The sequence below is a fragment of the Microtus pennsylvanicus genome, chromosome 14 (assembly GCF_037038515.1).
Source record: "Microtus pennsylvanicus isolate mMicPen1 chromosome 14, mMicPen1.hap1, whole genome shotgun sequence".
Taxonomy (NCBI): Eukaryota; Metazoa; Chordata; class Mammalia; order Rodentia; family Cricetidae; genus Microtus; species Microtus pennsylvanicus.
Genome location: NC_134592.1, coordinates 25,528,132 through 25,548,229, shown reverse-complemented (window position 1 = coordinate 25,548,229; position 20,098 = coordinate 25,528,132). Strand labels below are relative to the sequence as shown.

Sequence of the window (20,098 nt, the reverse complement as noted above, 5' to 3'; positions counted from 1 at the left end):
CGGTGACGCTTGGCCCTATGGGAGCTGTAGTTCATCCCGCGCTCAGAGCAGAGAGAGACCAGGGACAATGACAGAAGATGAACTACAAGTCCCAGCACGCTCTGCGTCTGGCCTCTAGGTTCCTTTCCCGGAAGAAGCTGGATAAGCGGTCTTTACTGATCCAGGGCCCTGCCTTCTCGCCAGGTTCTGATTTTGTTTTTTTTTAAAGGGCGAGTAACCTGTGAAGACGCAAACTTCTGGAAGAAACTGAATTCAAATGCTACCTTGGCAGTGAGTGTGGTTTTACTCATTAGGAAACATCAAAGGGTTAATAATAGCCAGCAGTGAGATGTAAAAATCGCTTTAATGTCTTTTTTTTTTTCTTTTGGTTTTTCGAGACAGAGTTTCTCTGTGGCTTTGGAGCCTGTCCTGGAACTAGCTCTGTAGACCAGGCTGGTCTCGAACTCACAGAGATCCGCCTACCTCTGCCTCCCGAGTGCTGGGATTAAAGGCGTGCACCACCATCGCCCGGCTAATGTCTTGTTTTAAAGGCTTTGGACTGAAGGGGAATAAAGAAGTTTACCAAGTGAAACACTTTCTGCCTCTCTTCATTGGCAAACTACAAATCCAGTGTGAGGCGGTCTGTTCATTACTACTGTGTAACGTCCTCGCTAAAACGTAAAAGAAGTATTTTCTGGGGGGGGGGGGGGGGGGGGGGCAGTTTCAGCCAAAATGAGAATATTAAAACCTTGAGGAAGGAGCTTTGGAAAAAACTAAGAAGTGAAAATCCATTAGGGCCGTCAAAATCTGTCTTTTCCTTCTACTCTGCCAATAAAGGACCTCACCCTCCCCAAAACTACAATCAAAATTTACGTGACTTATGGAAGTTTTCCTAAAATATAAGAAACAATAAATAAATAAATAAATAAATAAATAAATAAATAAATAAATAAATAAATAAATAAATAAATAAATAAATAAATAAATAAAATGAAAGCTATCAGTGGTTCTCAACCTGTGGGGTCCTAGCAATCCAAACACCACGCAGTAGTAAAATTACAGCTATGAAGTAGCAACGAAAATTGATTGATGGTTGGGCTTTTTGTTTTGTTTTTGTTTTTGTTTTTTCAAGACATGGTTTCTCTGTAGCTTTGGAACTGTTCTGAACTCGCTATGTAAACCAGGCTGGCCTCAAACTCACAGAGATCCACTTGACTCTGATTCCTGAGTGCTGGAATTATAAAGGCGTGTGCCACCACTGCTAGGGGTTTCTAAGACCATTGAAACTGCATATATTCTAGTGATCATGAGCCACAGGTTGAGAACTAGCTACTAGATTGTCTTATGATACAGGCTATCTATTCTGACCACTCTGTACAGGATAATGCTTTCCCCACCTAATCTCTCCTTTGGGCCTAGAAACAAAAGACCTGGTCTTTTAAAGCATCTCCTCCTTCCAAATTACCACCTGCTCACACAAAGACTTTTTCTAACCAGTTTGAACATAAATTTTTCTAAAGACGTACCTACATATCTGCATCAACAGTTGTACCTCTAGAATAAACTCCACCTGACACAGGGAGAAACATAATTTAGAACAACCATACAAGCAATGCTTGCAGAGGCATAATAGCTGTTTCTTAACAGTTGACTTTCACAAATCGATTTATTCAGATTAGCAAATATGCGTATCGAAACATTTTAGGATCTTGACATTCTATTAGACACAAGACACAGAGATAACAAAGAGATTAAAAACAACACAGTCCTTTTGCTCAAGTTGCTTAGAACCAATGGAAGGAGTCAACAATTCGTTACAATGCTGGGGGGGGGGGTGGTAGACCACTGTACCAGTATCTATGTAGAAACACAGAAGAGAACCTTCCTTAGGAAATGTAAGTGATCAACTGCCAAAAATGTGCTGCCCAATGCTAGAGTAACTGAACTACATTAGCAAAAATTGATTGTTGATAACATTTTATACAACTGTATTTATAAGATTGTATTCAATTCTATTGAATCAATTTTAAAGAGATATTGGCTAAGTAAAGAAAAAATTCAGAAACCACAGCTGAGACCACAGAAAAAGAAATCATACTTGACTTCATTATGTTTAAAACTTGGGAGCTGGGCATAGTGGTGCATGCCTTTAATTTCAGCATCTAGGAGGGAGAGACAGGAGGATCTCTGTGACTTTGAGGCCAGCCTGGTCTACAAAGAGAGTATGGCCAGGGCTATTACACAGAGAAGCCCTGTCTCAAAAAACAAAAAGACTGTATATGCATGATTGAGTTAAAAACTATTGTCCTGGGGCTGGAGAGATGGCTCAGAGGTTAAGAGCATTGCCCGCTCTTCCAAAGGTCCTGAGTTCAATTCCCAGCAACCACATGGTGGCTCACAACCATCTGTAATGGGGTCTGGTGCCCTCTTATAGCCATCAGGCATACACACAGACAGAATATTGTATACATAATAAATAAATAAATATTTTAAAAAATAAATAAATAAAATAAATTTAAAAAAGCTATTGTCCTCGCCTCAGTTGACAGATGTGACTTCCTCTGTGCTTAATTTCTTCTGTCAACGATGGGAAAGAATAGTAGGTCAAGAGTAACATTGCTTTGAGAGTCAAATAAATTAACATGCAGGAAGCATCCCATGTGTTGTTCTTGTAGTTAGGGTTTCTATTATTGTGAAGAGACAGCATGATCACGGCAACTCTTATAAAGGAAAACATTTAATGGTGTGGCTTACGGTTTCAGAGATTAGTCATTTATCATGGTGGGACATGGCAGCGTTCAGGCAAACATGGTACTAGAGAAGGAACTCAGAGTTCTAGATCTTGATCTGAAGGCAACAAGACGTGAACTAAGACACTGGGTGTGGCTTGAGCATATGTGAGACCTCAAAGCCGACCTCCACAGTGACACACTTCCTCCAACAAGACCATATTTACTCCAACAAAGCCATACTTCCTAATAGTACAGTCCTTATGAACTTATAGGGGCCAGTTATATTCAAGCAACCACAGTTGCTCATCATATGGAGCCCTAATATATGTTAATTGATTGGAACTAAATTCACCCTGAAACCTTAATCCCCTGAACAGCAGGGCTTTATTCTCAATGCTTGTTTGTTTGCTTGTTTTCGTTTCTTTTTCTTATGATCATTTTCCCTTTGAAGATTTAATTAAGCTCCGCTGATTAAAACCAGGGCCTAAACTAAGATTGCATGGGCAAAGCCCAACTGTGCAGGCTATGAGACCTGCAGCACTAACTCCATATCCAGAGCCTTGAACAGTCACATCAAGTATACTTTTGAGCCATATCAAATACCTGATAGGCTAATCAATGACAAGGATCTGGAATGGGGACGGCCTGAAAACACAGATATACTCGTCTATGCTCAGTCCATCCTGAATGGGTATGAGCAGAAAAGGGAGGACAGATTCCATATAAGCAGCTTTTGGGAGGCAGACAGATTGGCAGATAGGCAAGGCTATCTCGAGCAGACAGCACAGAAGTGTTGTGCTTGTACCTTGAAAACACATACCACCGTAAAACAGCAACAGTGGATTGATCATGTCCAGGCTACAGGAAAATAGATGTCAAAACCTTCTCAAATATTTATTTTTACCGTTCCCTCCCCCATTACTGTTTAAGCAAGTTGGGTTGTTCTGTGTTCAGGGAAAAGAGGGGAGGTGAGAGTGGAAAACAAGAAGAGGGATCCCTTCCTGTCTTCTGAGAATACGGTACAAAGACTCTCAAACAGGACTGGCTATAGAATGTTTAAAACCCAAAGCAAAGTTTAAATGTGAATCCCTTGTTCAAGACTCCCTGAGGAGCAAATCCAATGTTCATTGGGTAAAGGTGTTTGATGGGCTAGCCTGGCAATGTGAGTTTGTCCTCAGAACCCACAGAAAGGTAAATGGTGAGAACCAACTCCACAAAGTTGTCCTCTGACCTCCACAAAGGTGCCATTGCACACATCTTAACACACACACACACACACACACACACACACACACACACAAGTACACCATTCATTCACATACACAATAATAATGATAAATAAATTTTTTTTGAAAACTTAACTGAGAACTTGAGCATAGAAAGGACAAAGCATTAAGCTAAGTACCAGGCGCTTCTGTATGTAAGTTGCATGTGTCACAGACCTATGAAGCCAGGCCTTCTACAAAGAAATCATAATATATGCAAATGGTATGGAAGAAAGTACCATGATCTAAATTCAGTCCTCAAAAAATAACTAAATTCAGTCCTCAATAAGCCTGGCACTTGGGCACACTCCTTTAATCCTAGCACTGGGGAGCCAGAGGCAGGCTCTCTGTTGATGTGGGAAGTCCTTCTGTATATGTGTTGCTTCTATTGGTCAATTAATAAAGAAGCTGCTTTGGCTTGTGATAGGGCAGAGTAGAGCTAGGCAGGAAAACTAAACTGAAGGCTAGGAGAAAGAAGGTGGAATCAACTACATCATAAGAAATAAAAGTAATATGTTCCAGTATTCTGATTTAGTTGAGACTGGATGGAAGAGGAATGAACCCACTTTCTACCCATCAAAAAACAATCTCAAGTATTGTTGGATAATATTTATTAAGTTTCCATGTAATCTACAAGACTCTAAAAACCAGAGTGAAGGGCATGGTATGGCCACAATGTTACTGTCCACCCATAAAACTGCAATTCTTAGTCATTTGCCTTGTTGAAGTATAGCTCATCCCATATCTATTTCTATAGCTTTTCTTTTGTACACTTTTTTATTTTTATTTTTTGGTTTTTTGAGACAGGGTCTCACTGTTTTGCTTTCCAGCCTGTCGTGGAACTAGCTCTTATAGACCAGGCTGGCCTCGAACTCACAGAGATCCTCCTTTCTCTGCCTCCTGAGTGCATTAAAAGCTTGAGCCACCACTGCCCGGCTCTATCATACACTTATAATTTTAGATAGTTATGGCAATTTTATAACATTGCAAACAAATGCACTGGGGTCAAAGTGAGCAACTAATAATTTGTTAAGCCATTATGGAGGATTATGAGTGTAGTCGAGCAATACAGCCTCTGCCACACCTTTTGAAAAGGATAAGGCACAAAACCCTTCCACCTTCTGAACTATGGACAGTGTTAATGGTTCTTCTAAGATAAAAGAAAACATTGTGTTCTGTAACTAGACTCATCTATTTGTTACATTTAAAAGAAATTTTGGGTGTGTGTTTAATGGCTACACTTTTCTCTTAATGCACCTTTAAGTCAATTTGTCATCTCGTGCTTTTTCTGGCTCAAAATTTATGTTAGGAGAAGAGAATTGCTTTAGTGATTATCATAGTCACTCGCTGAGCATGCTATTAGGACATGTTATCCTGAAAGCTTGTTTCAATTTGCTGAGTTGAAACCGTTAGGCATGAAAGATTCTACTCCCATTATCATCTCTACTAAACCAATTCTATGCTGTCTGAACCTTGGTTTAAAATGTTACAGATTTCAGCACACCACTTGTGTTCTGAGTAAAGGCAGAGTCACAGCAACCAAATAGGCCTTCTCCTCAGAATTAAACACAGTAACAGATAAAGGCATGTGGAAGACAGTGCAAATCAGACAAAGAATGTAATCTCTGAGAGTCAGGCAGCCGATGGGGCAAACCTCACAATTGCCACAGTCGAGAAAGCGTCTTGGCTGTGGTGTAAAGAGGAAGAAACAACAGGCAGTGAGTGCCCACTAATGCTGTAAATTTGGAAAGGGACTTGAGAGCCTTGGGAAGTGGAGGTATATGGAGTTTTCGTGACAAATTAAGAGCGAGCAAAAAGCCATGTGGAGAAAAATTCCTGAGAACCACAACAGGTCTCCATGGAATATTCAGAAGCCTGTTAACTATTACACACATGTGAAGATATTAAAACTGGAGAGAGAGATATCTCCCAAACTCGGAGGAGGAGACACCTGCCACTTATCCAGGACCCAGAACAGCAATCATCCCAATCAACTAGACTGAAACATTGAATAATTCAGGGATCATTGACTGAGTGTTCAAAAGGTTTTACCTAAGAAAAGGTAAGGGCATAGCTCTAGATTAAATACTGCTCTAATCATCTGTAACAAATATTTTAAAAACAAAATCAGCAAAAAATGCCAAATGCCAAATTATTTTTATGTAATTTAACTGTAGGAAGGCACAACGTCCATGTGCTCGCTGAAAAGCACTAAAGACACCAGAATTGTTAAACACACAGGCTTTTTCTTCAACCAAAGAAATTGACACCTATTTGCCTGGAAGACTGGAGTGGATGTTGTTTGATAACTGGTGATCTTTGCAGCTCTGTGGCTCCAGCCCTCACCTCAATCCCCAAGACTTCTGAGTCACTAGAAACACCCTCATGAAAGATGTCCCAGGTACTTTGTAAAAGAGTTTGTTATTGTGCTTATTACAAACCCTCCCTCCCTGGGCACCTTATCCTGAACATTGTTTCGAAGTCAAAGGAACCCATTCTTGTAGAAGAGGTCACAGGTGCTCTGCAAAGGCCATGAACTTTGCAAGGGAGTTACAATGTAGTCATGCCTCTAGCTTTACTGTAATAATTGTCAGGAGGAAACTTTCTTCAGAAGTTACTTTGTTGTAATATGTAAAACAAAGAAACAAACTGCTTGGCATCAGACTCCAGAAGTTTGAACCAACCTAGCTATCTACACCGTGCTGACCCCAGCTTCAGTCTTATCTCTTCATGGATCGTTTCACTGCTGGCTGTGACACTCTCTGGGACCCCCACATTTAAGCATATTTAATAAGAAATATCAAGAGTATTCACTGTAGCTACAAAACAAATTGCCAAACCCTGTAACATTTACAGTATCTTCTATCCAAACAGACAAAATGCCAGCTCATTTTAGGAAGAAAAAATGAGTCAATCTAGATTGATCTAATACCTGCAAAGGCACTAAAGTTATCAAACAAGGATGTTGTATGGGTTGAATTATGCCTTCCAAAAGGTATCTTCAATTTCTAATTTGTAGGACCTGTATCTAATTTGAGATATAGCCTTTGTATATATTGAAGGCAAGTTTTAGTCATTCTGGATTGCTCCCAATCCAAGGATTGGCATACTTGAAGAAGAGGGAAACTTGAACAGAGAGGCACATGAGGAGAAAGAGCCTTTTGATGATGGAGGAGAGTCTGCAGTCGCTCAAGTCTAGGGATAACAAGGAGTACTGACAACTACCTAAAGCAGGGAGAGTCGGAAAGAATCATCCTCCGGAGCTCTAAGAAAGTGAATGTCCTTGCCCACAGCTTGGTTGTAGACTTTCAGACTTACAAACTACAAGAAAATTGATTCAACTATTTTGAAGGCATTAAGTGTGTGGGACTTACTTTGTTGTTGCAGATCTTGGAATGAAATATAGACATCAAAGGAGTCACTGTGTTATACAGGTTTTATGGAGAAAGAGAACTTCTAGAAATAAAAACTGTCTTTTATGAAACAAATATTTTAAAGATTGAATAGTCCAGGAGGAATTTTTTAAAAACAAAATTTGGAGACAGACCGGAAGAAATCACTCAAATGAAAAGCAGAGAGAAAAATATTTCAGTCTAACCCCCTCCCAGATGAACTATTTTGACACTCAGTAAGACATTATAGTCTGGAGGGAAAATGTTTCAATATTTTGTTTGTGGGATAATTTCAGCCCGTTGAAAGTGCAAAAATTGGAATCTTAAATAGAAGGGAGTGAGAAAGGGGAACAGAAAAGACATATGACTGAAATCTTCCAGTTTTGGTGAAAATAATTTACCCACCTCTGATGCTTAGTGTCAGTTGTCAATTTAACAAAATCTAGAATCATCTGGAGAAGGTGCCCCTGGGTATGCCCATGTGGGATTATCTTGGCTATTTTAACTGAGGTGGGGAGACATACGGACCTCAAACATATCCGATCCATTCCCTGGCTGAGACCCTGGACAGTACAAATGATAAAAGGGTGCTGAGCACCAGCATGCGTCGCTGCTCTCTGCTTCCTGACTGCAGATGTAGCACACAGTCCCTGTTCTCTGCTTCTCCATCATGGGTGTGGCACAGCCAGCTGCTTCAAGTTCCTGCTGTCTGAACTTCTCTGCTTCCTGACTGTAGATATGACACACATTCCCTGTTCTCTGCTTCTCCATCATGGGTGTGGCACAGCCAGCTGCTTCAAGTTCCTGCTGTCTGAATTTCTCTGTTCTTACCTTTTGTCCAACATGCCATTTTTGCCAGGGCATTTCATCACTGCAACAGGAAAACGAACTAAGACATCACACTCCTGTCAAATAAGCTTCTGTAACCTGTGGAGAACATCACAGAAATCCACAATTGGTCAGAAGGCAGAGAGCAAATGACCACTGAGTACCCAACCCTAAGTGAAGTATCTACAACACAGCCCCTCTACCTACAGCTTTAGGTACACTGTGAGAGAGGGAGGTGGAAGGATTGTAAGCACCAGAGGACCAGGATGTCTTGGACAAAGTGACTTCTACATATGACAGGGAAGCTGCACCCTTGGAATCTCAACAATATGGTCACCTAAACAAGACCCGCACAATGACAACACTAATTGACTATAATATGGGATATATGAGCCAAACATACACTGCCTTTAGACTATTAATGAAATTAGCAAAGCTCTAAATATGTCCATGAGAAAAACAGAATGAAGACACAAAATGGCAATATCGGGTATGAAAGAATTAAACATTATAACAGATTATGTGCGTTCTTATAGTAATATAGAAACAATATTGTAAACAACTTTATGGCAATGGATACACCAATAGATAACTAATCCTTTATAAAATAAAAACTGCCAAACTGCTTCAAAGAGAATGAGAGAAACTATATAACATTACACTTTTGGAAGTTAACCTTGTAGTGAAAAACTCAATGTTTAAGTAATTTCACTGGTAAATCCTACCAGATAATAACAAAATATTAAATTGTATACAAACTACTATAAATGTAGACAGGAGGAAATATTTCTCAACTCATTCTGTTACTCTTTTCTTTAGTTTCTTTTGTATAGTAACAGATCACCTTCCCTTAGGGACATCTACACAAAATTCTCAAACAGAATTTCAGTCAAGTTACTGCAAGAATACATTCAGAACAGTCATAGGGCATTTATCCCTGGACTTTAGATGGGTCAGCATTCAAGATGCAAGCACTATAGTTCTTCACAGTTACAAACTGCCATGAGGCCACCACACTGAAGACTGAGAACAGTTTCATTTCCCAGAAAAATCTCTGGGTGTCGGTAGCCAGCCTCTTTTGAGATTTTAGTCCTTCTAACTCTCACATGTGCCCTAGAACATGTTGTGTACAGGAGACCTTGGTCCTCCTGCCTCTGGCTCCCACATGTTGGGGTTACAGAAATATACCACCACACCAAGTTTGTGCTCTGCTGGGTTTGGAACCTCGGGCATGTTAGGAACCTTGAGCTTGCTAGGCGAGCACTCTACACTGAACTACAGTCCCAGATCTAATGTCACGTATATGAATGGTCACATATAAGTACATGATTTTTGAATGTGGTTTCTTGCGCTTATCATTCATATTTAAGATTTGTATCTGTTGTGTAAACTAATGCTGGATTCATTTTACTGTGGAATGACATCTGTGAATGCACAATCTTCTTAAAAAACATGTGTGGCTGTTGGTCCTTTAGAATGATTATTAGTAAAGTTTCTATAAACACTGGGATGTATGTATCTTAAGCATAGGGGTCAATGGATCTTAATATTTGCCTGCCCTTTACCTCCAGCCTAATCAATCTTGTATTTTCAGAGTCTTCTCTCTTCCTGTTTCCTTTGATTCTCAGCACCCTAGCCTTTCCATATATATATGTATATATATCCCTTGTGGCTTATCAAGATCCTAGGAGAATTTGTAAGCAGTTATATTTCAAGAAGAAAATTGTCACAATCTAGTCTACATTTGCAATTAATACTTTTGGTTAGGATGAGAAGAACCATGTAGCACTTAAATGTTCCTTTTACTCTTGTTTTCTGAAGAGGATGAAGGGGAACAAAAACACAATTTCTAGATTTCTAAGCAGGCTCCCTCCCTTTGGCAAAAAAAACGGGACTTGCACCCGCAGTTCCCAGTTCTCCACAGCAGATGGCCCCAGAGCCCAGAGACTGACTTAACGGAGTAGCTCGGGTTAGGTGAGCCTCATCAGGACAGCGGGTTTTAGTGGCTCCAGCTTGAGAGCCACCAAGGCGTGAGACGGTCCCTGGCTGCTCCAGCTGGACAGCATCGAGAATCCTCCCGGAGTATCATATCCTCCTTCGGCTGCACCCTGTGCCTGGCCCCGGCTGTGCAGTCCGCTGTAGTTCTCAGCAAAGGTGACTTTAACTTGGAGAAGCCGAAGTTCCCGGGGGTCGGGGGGTGAAGACACTAGATTGTCCCACAACAGTCTCTTCCTCCGTGGTGACATTAGACGAAGCCCATTTGGGTGGGTCTCTGGTTGCCACCGCTCTTAACGGCTGCTCAGCCAAGAAAGGTGGCTCCAGGAGCTGGGAGACAGGCGAAGAAGAGGGCGCGTCTATGAGGCTTTAGAAAAATTTAATGGGTGGGACCGAGAGTACAGCTCCAGGACCGAAGTTGGATGTCTCGGAACAGAAGGAGCTGAGAGGCTGATCGAGCATGGCAAACTGGCTTGTTTGGATGGAGAGTTGCCTAGGCAAGCGGAGTACTTGAGAGCCTCTCCTTCCCTCTCTCCAGCGTGCTTTCCAGAGATGAGGTCACAGCCCCTCGGAGCCCTCCTCCTCCCTCCCGTCCCTCTGGCTCCCGCTCTCCTCCAGCGTCAGGCGCTGGGCACTGAGAAATGAGGCGACAGTGCGCAAAGATGAAGTAGCGCAAGGGGTCCCTTGGAAAATGAGGCCAGGGTACCTGCTGCAGCTCGTGCTGCTGCTCGCCCTGCCCAGGAGCCAGTGGGGCAGAGGGTGTGTGTCTCCACCCTGTGAGTGCCACCAGGAGGACGACTTCAGAGTCACCTGCAAGGAACTCCACCGCATCCCCAGCCTACCACCCAGCACCCAGACTCTGTAAGTAGCCAAGGCCAAGACCCCTATAGAAACTCATGGTGTGTGGCGGAGTGCGCCGGTGTCTGGTCAGTCCCTGGACAAACTCAGCTGCTCATACTTGGGAAGGTTGTCTGTGCTGCTGACATAGAGAAACAGAACCTAAATTGTGCTTTCTGAAGAGTTACTAGTCTGTCTACATTTTGCCAACTCCTAGTGCCCGCTGGATTTTAGTTTCACTTCAAATGATAGTAAGACATAAAACAACTTAAGGACTAACTTTTAAAATTATCTTATATAGGGCTGGAGAGATAGCTCAGCCGTTAAAGGCTAGGCTCATAACCAAAAAGTATTTTAGAAAATAAAATTGCTCCTCTCCCCCAATACCCCTTTCAATATCCCTAGGTGAAAAATTATCTTAATCATTTGACTCATCAAATAATAGTTTAAAACTTAATCAGAAATGGGCATAGTGGCTCTCACCTTCAATCCTAGCAGTCATGAGGCAAAGGCAGGAGGATCTCTGTGAGTTCTGGGCCAGCCTGGTCTACAGAGTGAGTTCTAGGACAGCCTGGGCTATGTAAAGAGAGTCTGTCTCAAAACAAAAACTTAATTAGGAGCCCATTTATAAATTACCCTTGGACATGTTAGAACAAAGAAATGGGAGGGAATTAAGAGAAGGGAATAATGGAGAGTATATATATATATATTATATATATATAATATATATATATGAAATTATAAAAGAGTAAATTCAATTATTTTAAAATAAAAAATTGCAGTGTTCCCTTTATCCACTATGTGTAAATCCTAACTTTGAACTGCCCAACCTGTATCACCATTTAGCATATCCAGAATTTCTTTTTAATATACATGAGGAAAAAGATGAAATTTCAAAAATCACATTTTAATCCTCGTGCTAAATGGTAGATTCTTAAGCAACACTTAATATTTTTTTTTTTGGATTTTTCGAGACAGGATTTCTCCGTGGCTTTTTGGTTCCTGTCCTGGAACTAGCTCTTGTAGTCCAGGCTGGCCTCGAACTCACAGAGATCCGCCTGCCTCTGCCTCCCAAGTGCTGGGATTAAAGGCCTGCGCCACCACTGCCCGGCTAGCAACATTTAAATTAAATCAGTTATTCCCTAAAACAGATTGGTTAAAAAATACTGCAGAAAGAACAGTAAGACAAAGTGACTACTTACCCCCAGAGGACATGGAGATAAAAAAAAAATGCAATCCTACAGAATTCACTGTGTAGGAGCAGTTGTCAGATGACTGACTCCCAGGTACACATTTCTGTACTGTTTCCACCGTTAGTTGAGACTCAGCCACCCACCCTTGCCTTTTTCCCCCAAGGATGTGTTACTGTGGTAACCTCTGAGTAGCACTTCATTCTCCACACTGTCTTCACAGAATGAAACACACCCTTACCACAGTGATGAAATCCCTACACTGGGTACAGATAGTCTCTAAAATAGAACTCTTGTACAAACTTCAAAATCCATAAGGACAACCTCGCTACCCTTAGTTCATCTGTTTGCATGCTTATCCAAGCAGGCTGGATACCTCCAACACAGGGACCCTGCCATGCAACCTCGGATTCCAAACCAGCCAGCTCACACTCACACACAAACCAGCCTTAAGTGAATGGATAAATAAATACATATTCTTGTCTCGGGTTTTGGGAAGCCCAGAGGCACTGCTTCTTCACAGAGTTACCAGTGAAGAGAGACGAGCTCCTGTGAGTGCAAAGGAACTCATGAAACGTTGCCAAAGGGGAAGGCTGAAAGTGAGATCACTTTTTACTCCTAAGGGCTCAGTTTTTCTTCTACTAAAAGATGCTTCTGAGGCTGTGGTGCGGATGAAGACAGTCGCTGAATCACAGGGGATGACTGCCCAGGGATGGATGGATCTGACCTGGAGGGTAGTGGAAACCACGTGCAGGGTCCTGAAGAGTGAAGTTATTCTAAGATGAGGAAGATACAGCTTATGTTTGTTTTCAAGTGTGGGCAAATGGCATGCTCAAATAAGACTTGAGGGATGTTTGCTCACAAGATTTACATAGTTAGAGTGTATCTTGTCTTTCAACTTTCTTAGTGCTTTTTGTTGGCATAATAATTGCTTGTACATAATAAGAGATTTCATATGACATGTATGTAATGTATATGTATTTGATCATTGTCTCCTTCCCGTTCCATCTGATCTCTTTTGTCTTCTGAACTAGTCTCCTACCTTCGCATCACGTGTGTGTGTGTGTGTGTGTGTGTGTGTGTGTGTGTGAACAAGTTTAACTAGGCTTGCTTACAAAACATGAACGAGGAGTTATAGGAGCATGGATACCTTCCTATGATAAAACCCCTAAAGAAAATGTCTCTCCCTCCCCAAGTAACCATTAACCTCCTATAAATCCTCAGGTAGGGCTGGGGGCCTCATGATCCCCTATCCACTTGGGACCCATGGCAGGATGCTATAAGCCTCAATCAGGTCCGAGTCAGGTACAAGTAATCATAGCTTTTATTAGTTCAAGAGCGCTCCAGCCATGTCATGCTCAGACAGTGTTCTGCAATACCATCCTCTTTTAGAACTGTTAAAAAGCCTTCTGGCTTAGGACGCAAAGCCTTGTGCGCTTGCAGAGCTGTTTGTCTCAGTTTGCAGCATCCATCAGGATGCTGTACAAGAGAAGGGTGCCTGTTTAACGTGCTGCTAAGGTGCCGAGGAGAGTGGAGCAGACCTCTGCTTTCTGCACTGCCCATGCGCCTGCACTGTGGGCTAGGGATGGGAAGGAAAGAGTCACGGTGTGGCTCCGGATCTTTTCCGGACGTGCTTCTCCAGATGGGAACAGTGCCCCCTCATTAAAGCAGAGGTGGTGACGAGGTTGGGGACACGCTGCTGTCCCTATTCCTTATTTGCGGCATTCAGCTGTCTTTGAGACGCAAGAAACCTGGAAAACTTTACTCCTCTCAGCTGCCACTCACATGAGGAAACTCAGATGAAGCGAAAGAAAGGAATTAAGTATTTGGGCTCACAGGGACAGTGAGACGGCTTGGTGGGTAACACAGCACAGCAACCTGACACTCACAAGTTGTCCTCCGACCTCCACGTGAGCACCAGAGCTCACTCACACATGTGTGCACACATTCTTACACACACATATGCGCGCGCGCACACACACACACACACACACACACCTTGTAAATGAATGAATGAAAATTTACACTTCTGGAGGGGTTTGAAAAAAAAGTGGAAAGCAGAACACCAGCAAGATTTTGGCACACAATTATAGAGAATATTACTCTCAAGTCAAACAAGCCACGCTGGGCGGGCCATCACTCTCTCCATTCAAAGGGTGGCCGTGTGTTGCCTCTGGGCATGAGAGAAAGCCATTTTGGGTTTTTACAATTTTTTTTTCTCCAGAAAAGTGCTGACTCATCTTGCCTTGCCCTTTAACCCAATAGCATGATAGAGCATGCTCCCTATCAGCTTCATGATGGCAGCAATGACCGCCTGTACCTGCTACCACTTCCTACATTGTCTTGGAGTTTGGGCTTCAGTGCAGGAAAGGGTTTGTCCACCTTGTGGGGGTGTGTTCAGAAATGCTGTTGAGATGTTAAAGTTCCGGTCTTAACTGTTTGCAGGCCACACCTAAGGGTTTAATGAATGACTGTCTCTGTATTTTCTAAACCAAATGATCGTGTTCCAGCTTCAGGACGTGGGCTGTAGCTTCCCTTTGTGCCGTTTACCTTTGGGGGTGCTTAAGGAGGCTTAACTGAAATAAACCGAAATAAACCCACTTAGGAACGCTCATGGCGCTGCTAGAGATGGAAAGTTAGACTTGCTCCGTAAGAGGTGACGACCAGAAAACAAGACAGGGCAAATGAAAACCTGTAGTACACCAACAAGATGGTGGGTGGGCTATTCTCCACAAAGCCCCACAACCAAGGCCGCATCTCTGACTGCCCAGGGCACTAGCACTTTTCTCCCAGGTACTGATGTGACACCTGAGGAGTTCGCACCCTTTCCACTCCTTGTCATTACTTCACATTTCATAAAACCGTGTTCCAGAAACTTCGGGCATCCATCTCCTATAGCTATTGACTTCACTAGTGCTCCCTGAATGGGTTCTTCTGCTATAGTACTCCTAGGGGGAGAGATGGATCAGTGGTTATAAGGCCTGGCTGCTCTTCCAAAGCACCCAGGTTCAAATGCCAGCACCCACATGGTGGCTCACAACTGCCTGGTACAGTACTCCTCTGAGAAAGGAAAAAGTAGTCACCCAACAATGGGGGCTCCTTAAAAGCAGCCAAAGAAAGTGGGACATTGCTTTGTCAACTCTGGTTTTTCTCCTTTTATTTTACAGAAAACTAACATTTTTTGTGCTTCCCTCCCCCCTGCCCCATCACACAAATATTATATGATGTCATGCAGTGTCCGGGAGTAATGTTTCTGAACCTGTATGTTACTATAACTCTACTTCATCATCCCAGAACTTGACTCAGAGAGGTGACTTGAATGTCTAGAATGGCAGGCAGAGTGGGAGGACAGCAAGGTAGCTTGGGAGGCAGGACTAGGATTGTTTACCAACCCAGTATCATCACAGATCAGGATACCTGGCATCGTCCTCTGGCTTCGGCAGGCATGTGAATGTGGACTTGCCCCTGCACACGCATGCGCACATGCACCAGATATGAGGTCCTGAGATGATGACTGGCATGCCTAGCTGGAGCTTTCTGATGTAACTGGGTTCCTGTTTGTGTATGCTTATGTATGTGCATGTGTGTTTGTGTGCACAAGTATGTGCATGGGTACATGGGCCTTTGTATGTGCACAAGAAGCCAGTGGAGCTTGTCAGGTATCCTGCTTAGAGGCCTGAATCCACAGTTTTTAGTTTTTTCCATTTCATTTCTGCAGAAGAAGTGCTGGCTAGACTGGAGACTAATTCGATTTCCTTGTGTCACTTCTAACCAGGCAGTAAGCATAGAGAAAGCTAATTCCCAATGCACAAAATACATCATTAAATAAAATACTCTTGTGTAGTGTTACTGAATAATGTATCATCGAGGTGCTTTGTTTCCCTGTTAAAGCTCAGAAATTGCTTTTCTGGATCAACCTACTTGTTTTCTGATTGTACAGGTGTGTCATTTACACACATCAAATGAAAGCTTATTACTCAAAGGGTTCAGAGGTATCCAAGATGTCTACCATGCTGCTGGGAACCTGGAATTGTATAAAATCTTATATTCACACAATCAGCAAATTTCTTAGATTTTTTCAAAGATATCTTTGAGAAACCATGCATTGGACTAACCTGTCATTTCTTGTGGGGCTATATCTACACATTTGGAATACAGTATGACTCAATCTATTAGGTTATGAGGAACACAAAACTTGTGTTTTAGAAATAAACAAAACTGCCTGACCTCAGAATGTGATGCTTTTCCTTCTGAACACATCATGACGATGTTTACTTTGCTCACCTGTCTCTGAAAACACTTCCACATGGAAATTCACCAAAGGCCCTCGGTCTTTTAAGTCAGTGCTATAGCTACATGTTTTGCATACGTCTGATGCATTGTATCTCATATTAAATTCTTAATACTGGACTGGCAAGATGGCTCATCGGGTTAAGACTTGTAATTCAGCCTGGTAGCCTGAACTCCATCTTTGGGATCCACAAAGAACCAACAACTCTGGCAAGTTGTCTACTGATCTCCACATATCCACATAAGAGCCATGGCGCACACGTGTGCGCGCGCGCACACACACACACACACACACACACACACACACACAACACATAGGGGAGAGAGAGAGAGAGAGAGAGAGAGAGAGAGAGTTAAATTAACTATAATAAGATATATTTAACGCAGTATTTTCAAGTTTCCTGAAACAGATCTCTGTATTCAGTTTCTCTTTGACTTTCATCATTGCCATTTAAAAATAACAGAGAAAATTATAAGAATGGACAAACAGTCCCACTTGTTCAAAACTAGAGGTTGGGTTTTAAAGCGTGTGACTGAGATGCCAGACTCAACTCTGTGAACTCTTAAGAACACCAGAAAATTTCAAAACAAATGCTTGTTTAGATGTAAAGCGGGCTCTTGTGATTTGAAGGCATCCCGTTAATACAATTCTGCTACATGTGTACACCCAACCTGGATGTTTCTGATACAGTTTCAATGAAAATACTTTCTCATCAGAATACACCAGTAATTCAAATATTCTTCCATCATCATAAAGTAAGCATCCCACATTGCTTTTGTGCATAGAAAACTCTCCCGAGGGTCCAGCTTTTTCTTTCAGTAGATATGACTTCTCCAGTTAGATAATACATTAAGATATGAGCTTACGATTGTCAGGCGTTAGTTTAATTTTACCCATTCCTGGTGTTACAAATACTCAGCCCCAAAGAGAGGACTAAACTAGTCTTTTATTATTTCTAGGTGTTGTCACGTTGTGTCTTTTTATTTCTATCATTTTATAAGCTGAGAAACTAGAAAGCCAGTTTGGGGGAAAGTCTCTGCACACAGGATCTAGGGAACAAAGAGTGACGCCTTGGGGCATGGCTGTAATGGACTTTTCAGCTCTGTTGTGTTTTTCTCAACTTCCTTCTCAAGTACTTCTGGGCCTATGGACATGGTCTACAGAGCTGAGAAAACCAGAAATTCAGCCTTTAAATAAACATATCTTTATTGTAGCTGATTCCCTCTCTCGCTTCCTCTCTTCCCCCTCCCCTCATCTTTCACTCCCTCCCTCTCTCCTTCCCTCCCTTCGCCCTCTTGTTTTTTCAGTAAATATTTATGCTAATCCTAGTATGGCATTGGTGAAACATAACAAATGACCACCTTGACCTTACATTCAAACAGAGGAAAATTTCTCAAATGGGCAGGGTAGACAGAGTAAAATACAAAGAATCCAAAGAATGGCAGGTAGAGGAGAGTACACTATCAGAGGAGAGAGCGAGAGCGAGAGCGAGAGAGAGAGAGAGAGAGAGAGAGAGAGAGAGAGAGAGAGAATAGGAATGCTGGAAGTTGGCTTCATTGGTCAGATGTGATGGCTGCTGTCCTATCCTTGGTTCATAAATGCCCATTTTCTTGTAACTCCGCATGGTAGAGATCTGAGCTCATCAGTCTTGCTTTTGTGAAGTTTTAGGACACTGACTTGGCCGTGAAAGCAAAAGCATCACCCTTGTAACTTAATTACAATCCAAAAGACTCACTTCCTAAAAGTGCACATTGGAGATGCTGATTTCAACCCGGTAAATTTTCTGAAGGGGCTCGAATACTCAATCCAAAACAGAAGGCCTCATTGCAAGTGGAGTGCTAAATGAAAGAAGTGGGGGAGAGTGAGCTAGCCCCACATCCAGAGGAGTAAAACTGTAAAGAAATGCAAAGACCCAGAAGTGGGAGTGGCAATGGAGAAAAATGTACAGGTTATGGTCAGAAACAAAGAAATCACAGTGACTGAAGTAGGGAGGGTAAAGGGGAAAACAGTCCTAGGGAACACCTCACGTTGTGTTTTGTAGGTCACTATATATGATCTACAGCATATATACTAACACATGCATACATACTAACACATACATGCATACATAATTATTTTCTAAATGGGTTAAGATGCGCATAAGCATTTTGAAGGACCCCCCCATCCCCTGCCCAAAATAACGCAATATCCGGTTTGCATTTTGCTAGAACTGCCTTGACTGATTTGCGTGTCAGTGAGGTTAAGAGGTAGCAACAGCTTGTACATGTTGACTAGAAGGAAGAGTGATGGAAAATGGTGGGATCCAAGATTTATTGTCAAGGTAAACCCGACAGGATTTCCTAAGCGTGGCTGGTCTCAGCAAAAGGCAGTAGCTGGTGATGTCTACGCCCCAGTTCTCATGAAAGCAGATTGTGCATGAGAGTTTTTACTGGGGAGCTTGAGTCCATGGAACACAAGAGGGCAAAGTGGGGATGAAGATGGCAGGATGGGGACTTGGCAGCTGGTGTGACCCGGTGGTTGCTGCATCCCACAAGGTCACATGTGCCAAGTATCTTGGGATTTTGACTGTAAGAGGGAGGGTAAGGAAACGCATGTGCCCTGATCCTTGTTGGGAGCAGGGAGTGGCGCCAACTTTGCCAACCTTCCAGGTTTCTTGTTCACAGATGGTGAGCAATATGCCGGGCTATCCAATTCTTCAGTGATGCATTCATCTGTGATGAATTATTAGTTCAAGTAGACTCTCACTCATTTAACAGCTCTCTCTCTCTCTCTCTCTCTCGTGTGTGTGTGTGTGTGTGTGTGTGTGTGTGTGTGTGTACGCGCGCGCACACACGCAGGTGTAGGTGTGAATGTGTCTACGCACACATGGAGGAGGCAAGGGTGGTTTCTTCAGTTACTCTATTTTGGCGATAGACTCTCTCACTGAAGCTGCAGCTCACTGACTCTATACAGCTAGCCTACAGGTCACCAAACTCCAGTCACCCACCCCTGTCTCCACCTCCCCATCAAGGGGATTACTGCTGTGTGACCCCCTTCCCAGATTTTTGTGTCGGTGCTGGGGATCTGAATGTGTGTTTGTACCACGACTCTTTACCAACTAAACCATCACCCCAGCCTCCATTCTTCATCATTTTTAGCTACAGCAAGGATTAAATGTCCTTTCTCTCCCGTCTTTACAACTCGCCAGCAGCATGTTTTCTGTGGTTCAATTATGTGTGCTGTGTCAACTCTGTACCCAGACTCATACTGTGTTTTCATAAACACATAGGCCTCACTTATACTCAGAGGCTCTGGAAGGCTGGTGTTTGACTCTAGGTTACACTTTAAAAATAAAACCTAGAAAAACCATTCACCCCTTTTATGTCATCACCACGGAGAAACTGTTAGTCCCCCTGAACAAGAATGAGAGCCCTATCACAATTTTTGAGCAAAATTTGAAGTAAGATTTATTAAATACTGGCTAGGGCAATGGACACTGGCCAGGTCCATATCTGGGATTCCCAGAGTATGACACCGAAATACATTAGTCAGAGGCTTATAAAGCAAAACACACCCTCATCCAGTCAGGGGCAAGCATACATCCTGACTA

The 20,098-nt window shown here is 42.5% G+C and overlaps 1 protein-coding gene across 2 annotated transcripts in view; it reads left to right on the top strand.

The window, feature by feature from the left end:
• Window positions 1-10,760: 10,760 nt before the first annotated feature.
• The window catches only part of Tshr (thyroid stimulating hormone receptor), a 115,007-nt gene continuing 105,669 nt past the window's right edge, over window positions 10,761-20,098 (top strand). Inside the window, exon 1 of one of the 2 annotated variants that reach the window (XM_075948151.1) lies at window positions 10,761-11,052. In XM_075948151.1, the coding sequence (XP_075804266.1) occupies window positions 10,883-11,052 (170 nt within the window). In that variant the 5' untranslated portion in view covers window positions 10,761-10,882. The remainder of the gene's footprint in view (window positions 11,053-20,098) is intronic. The other variant, XM_075948150.1, reaches the window with a different exon arrangement.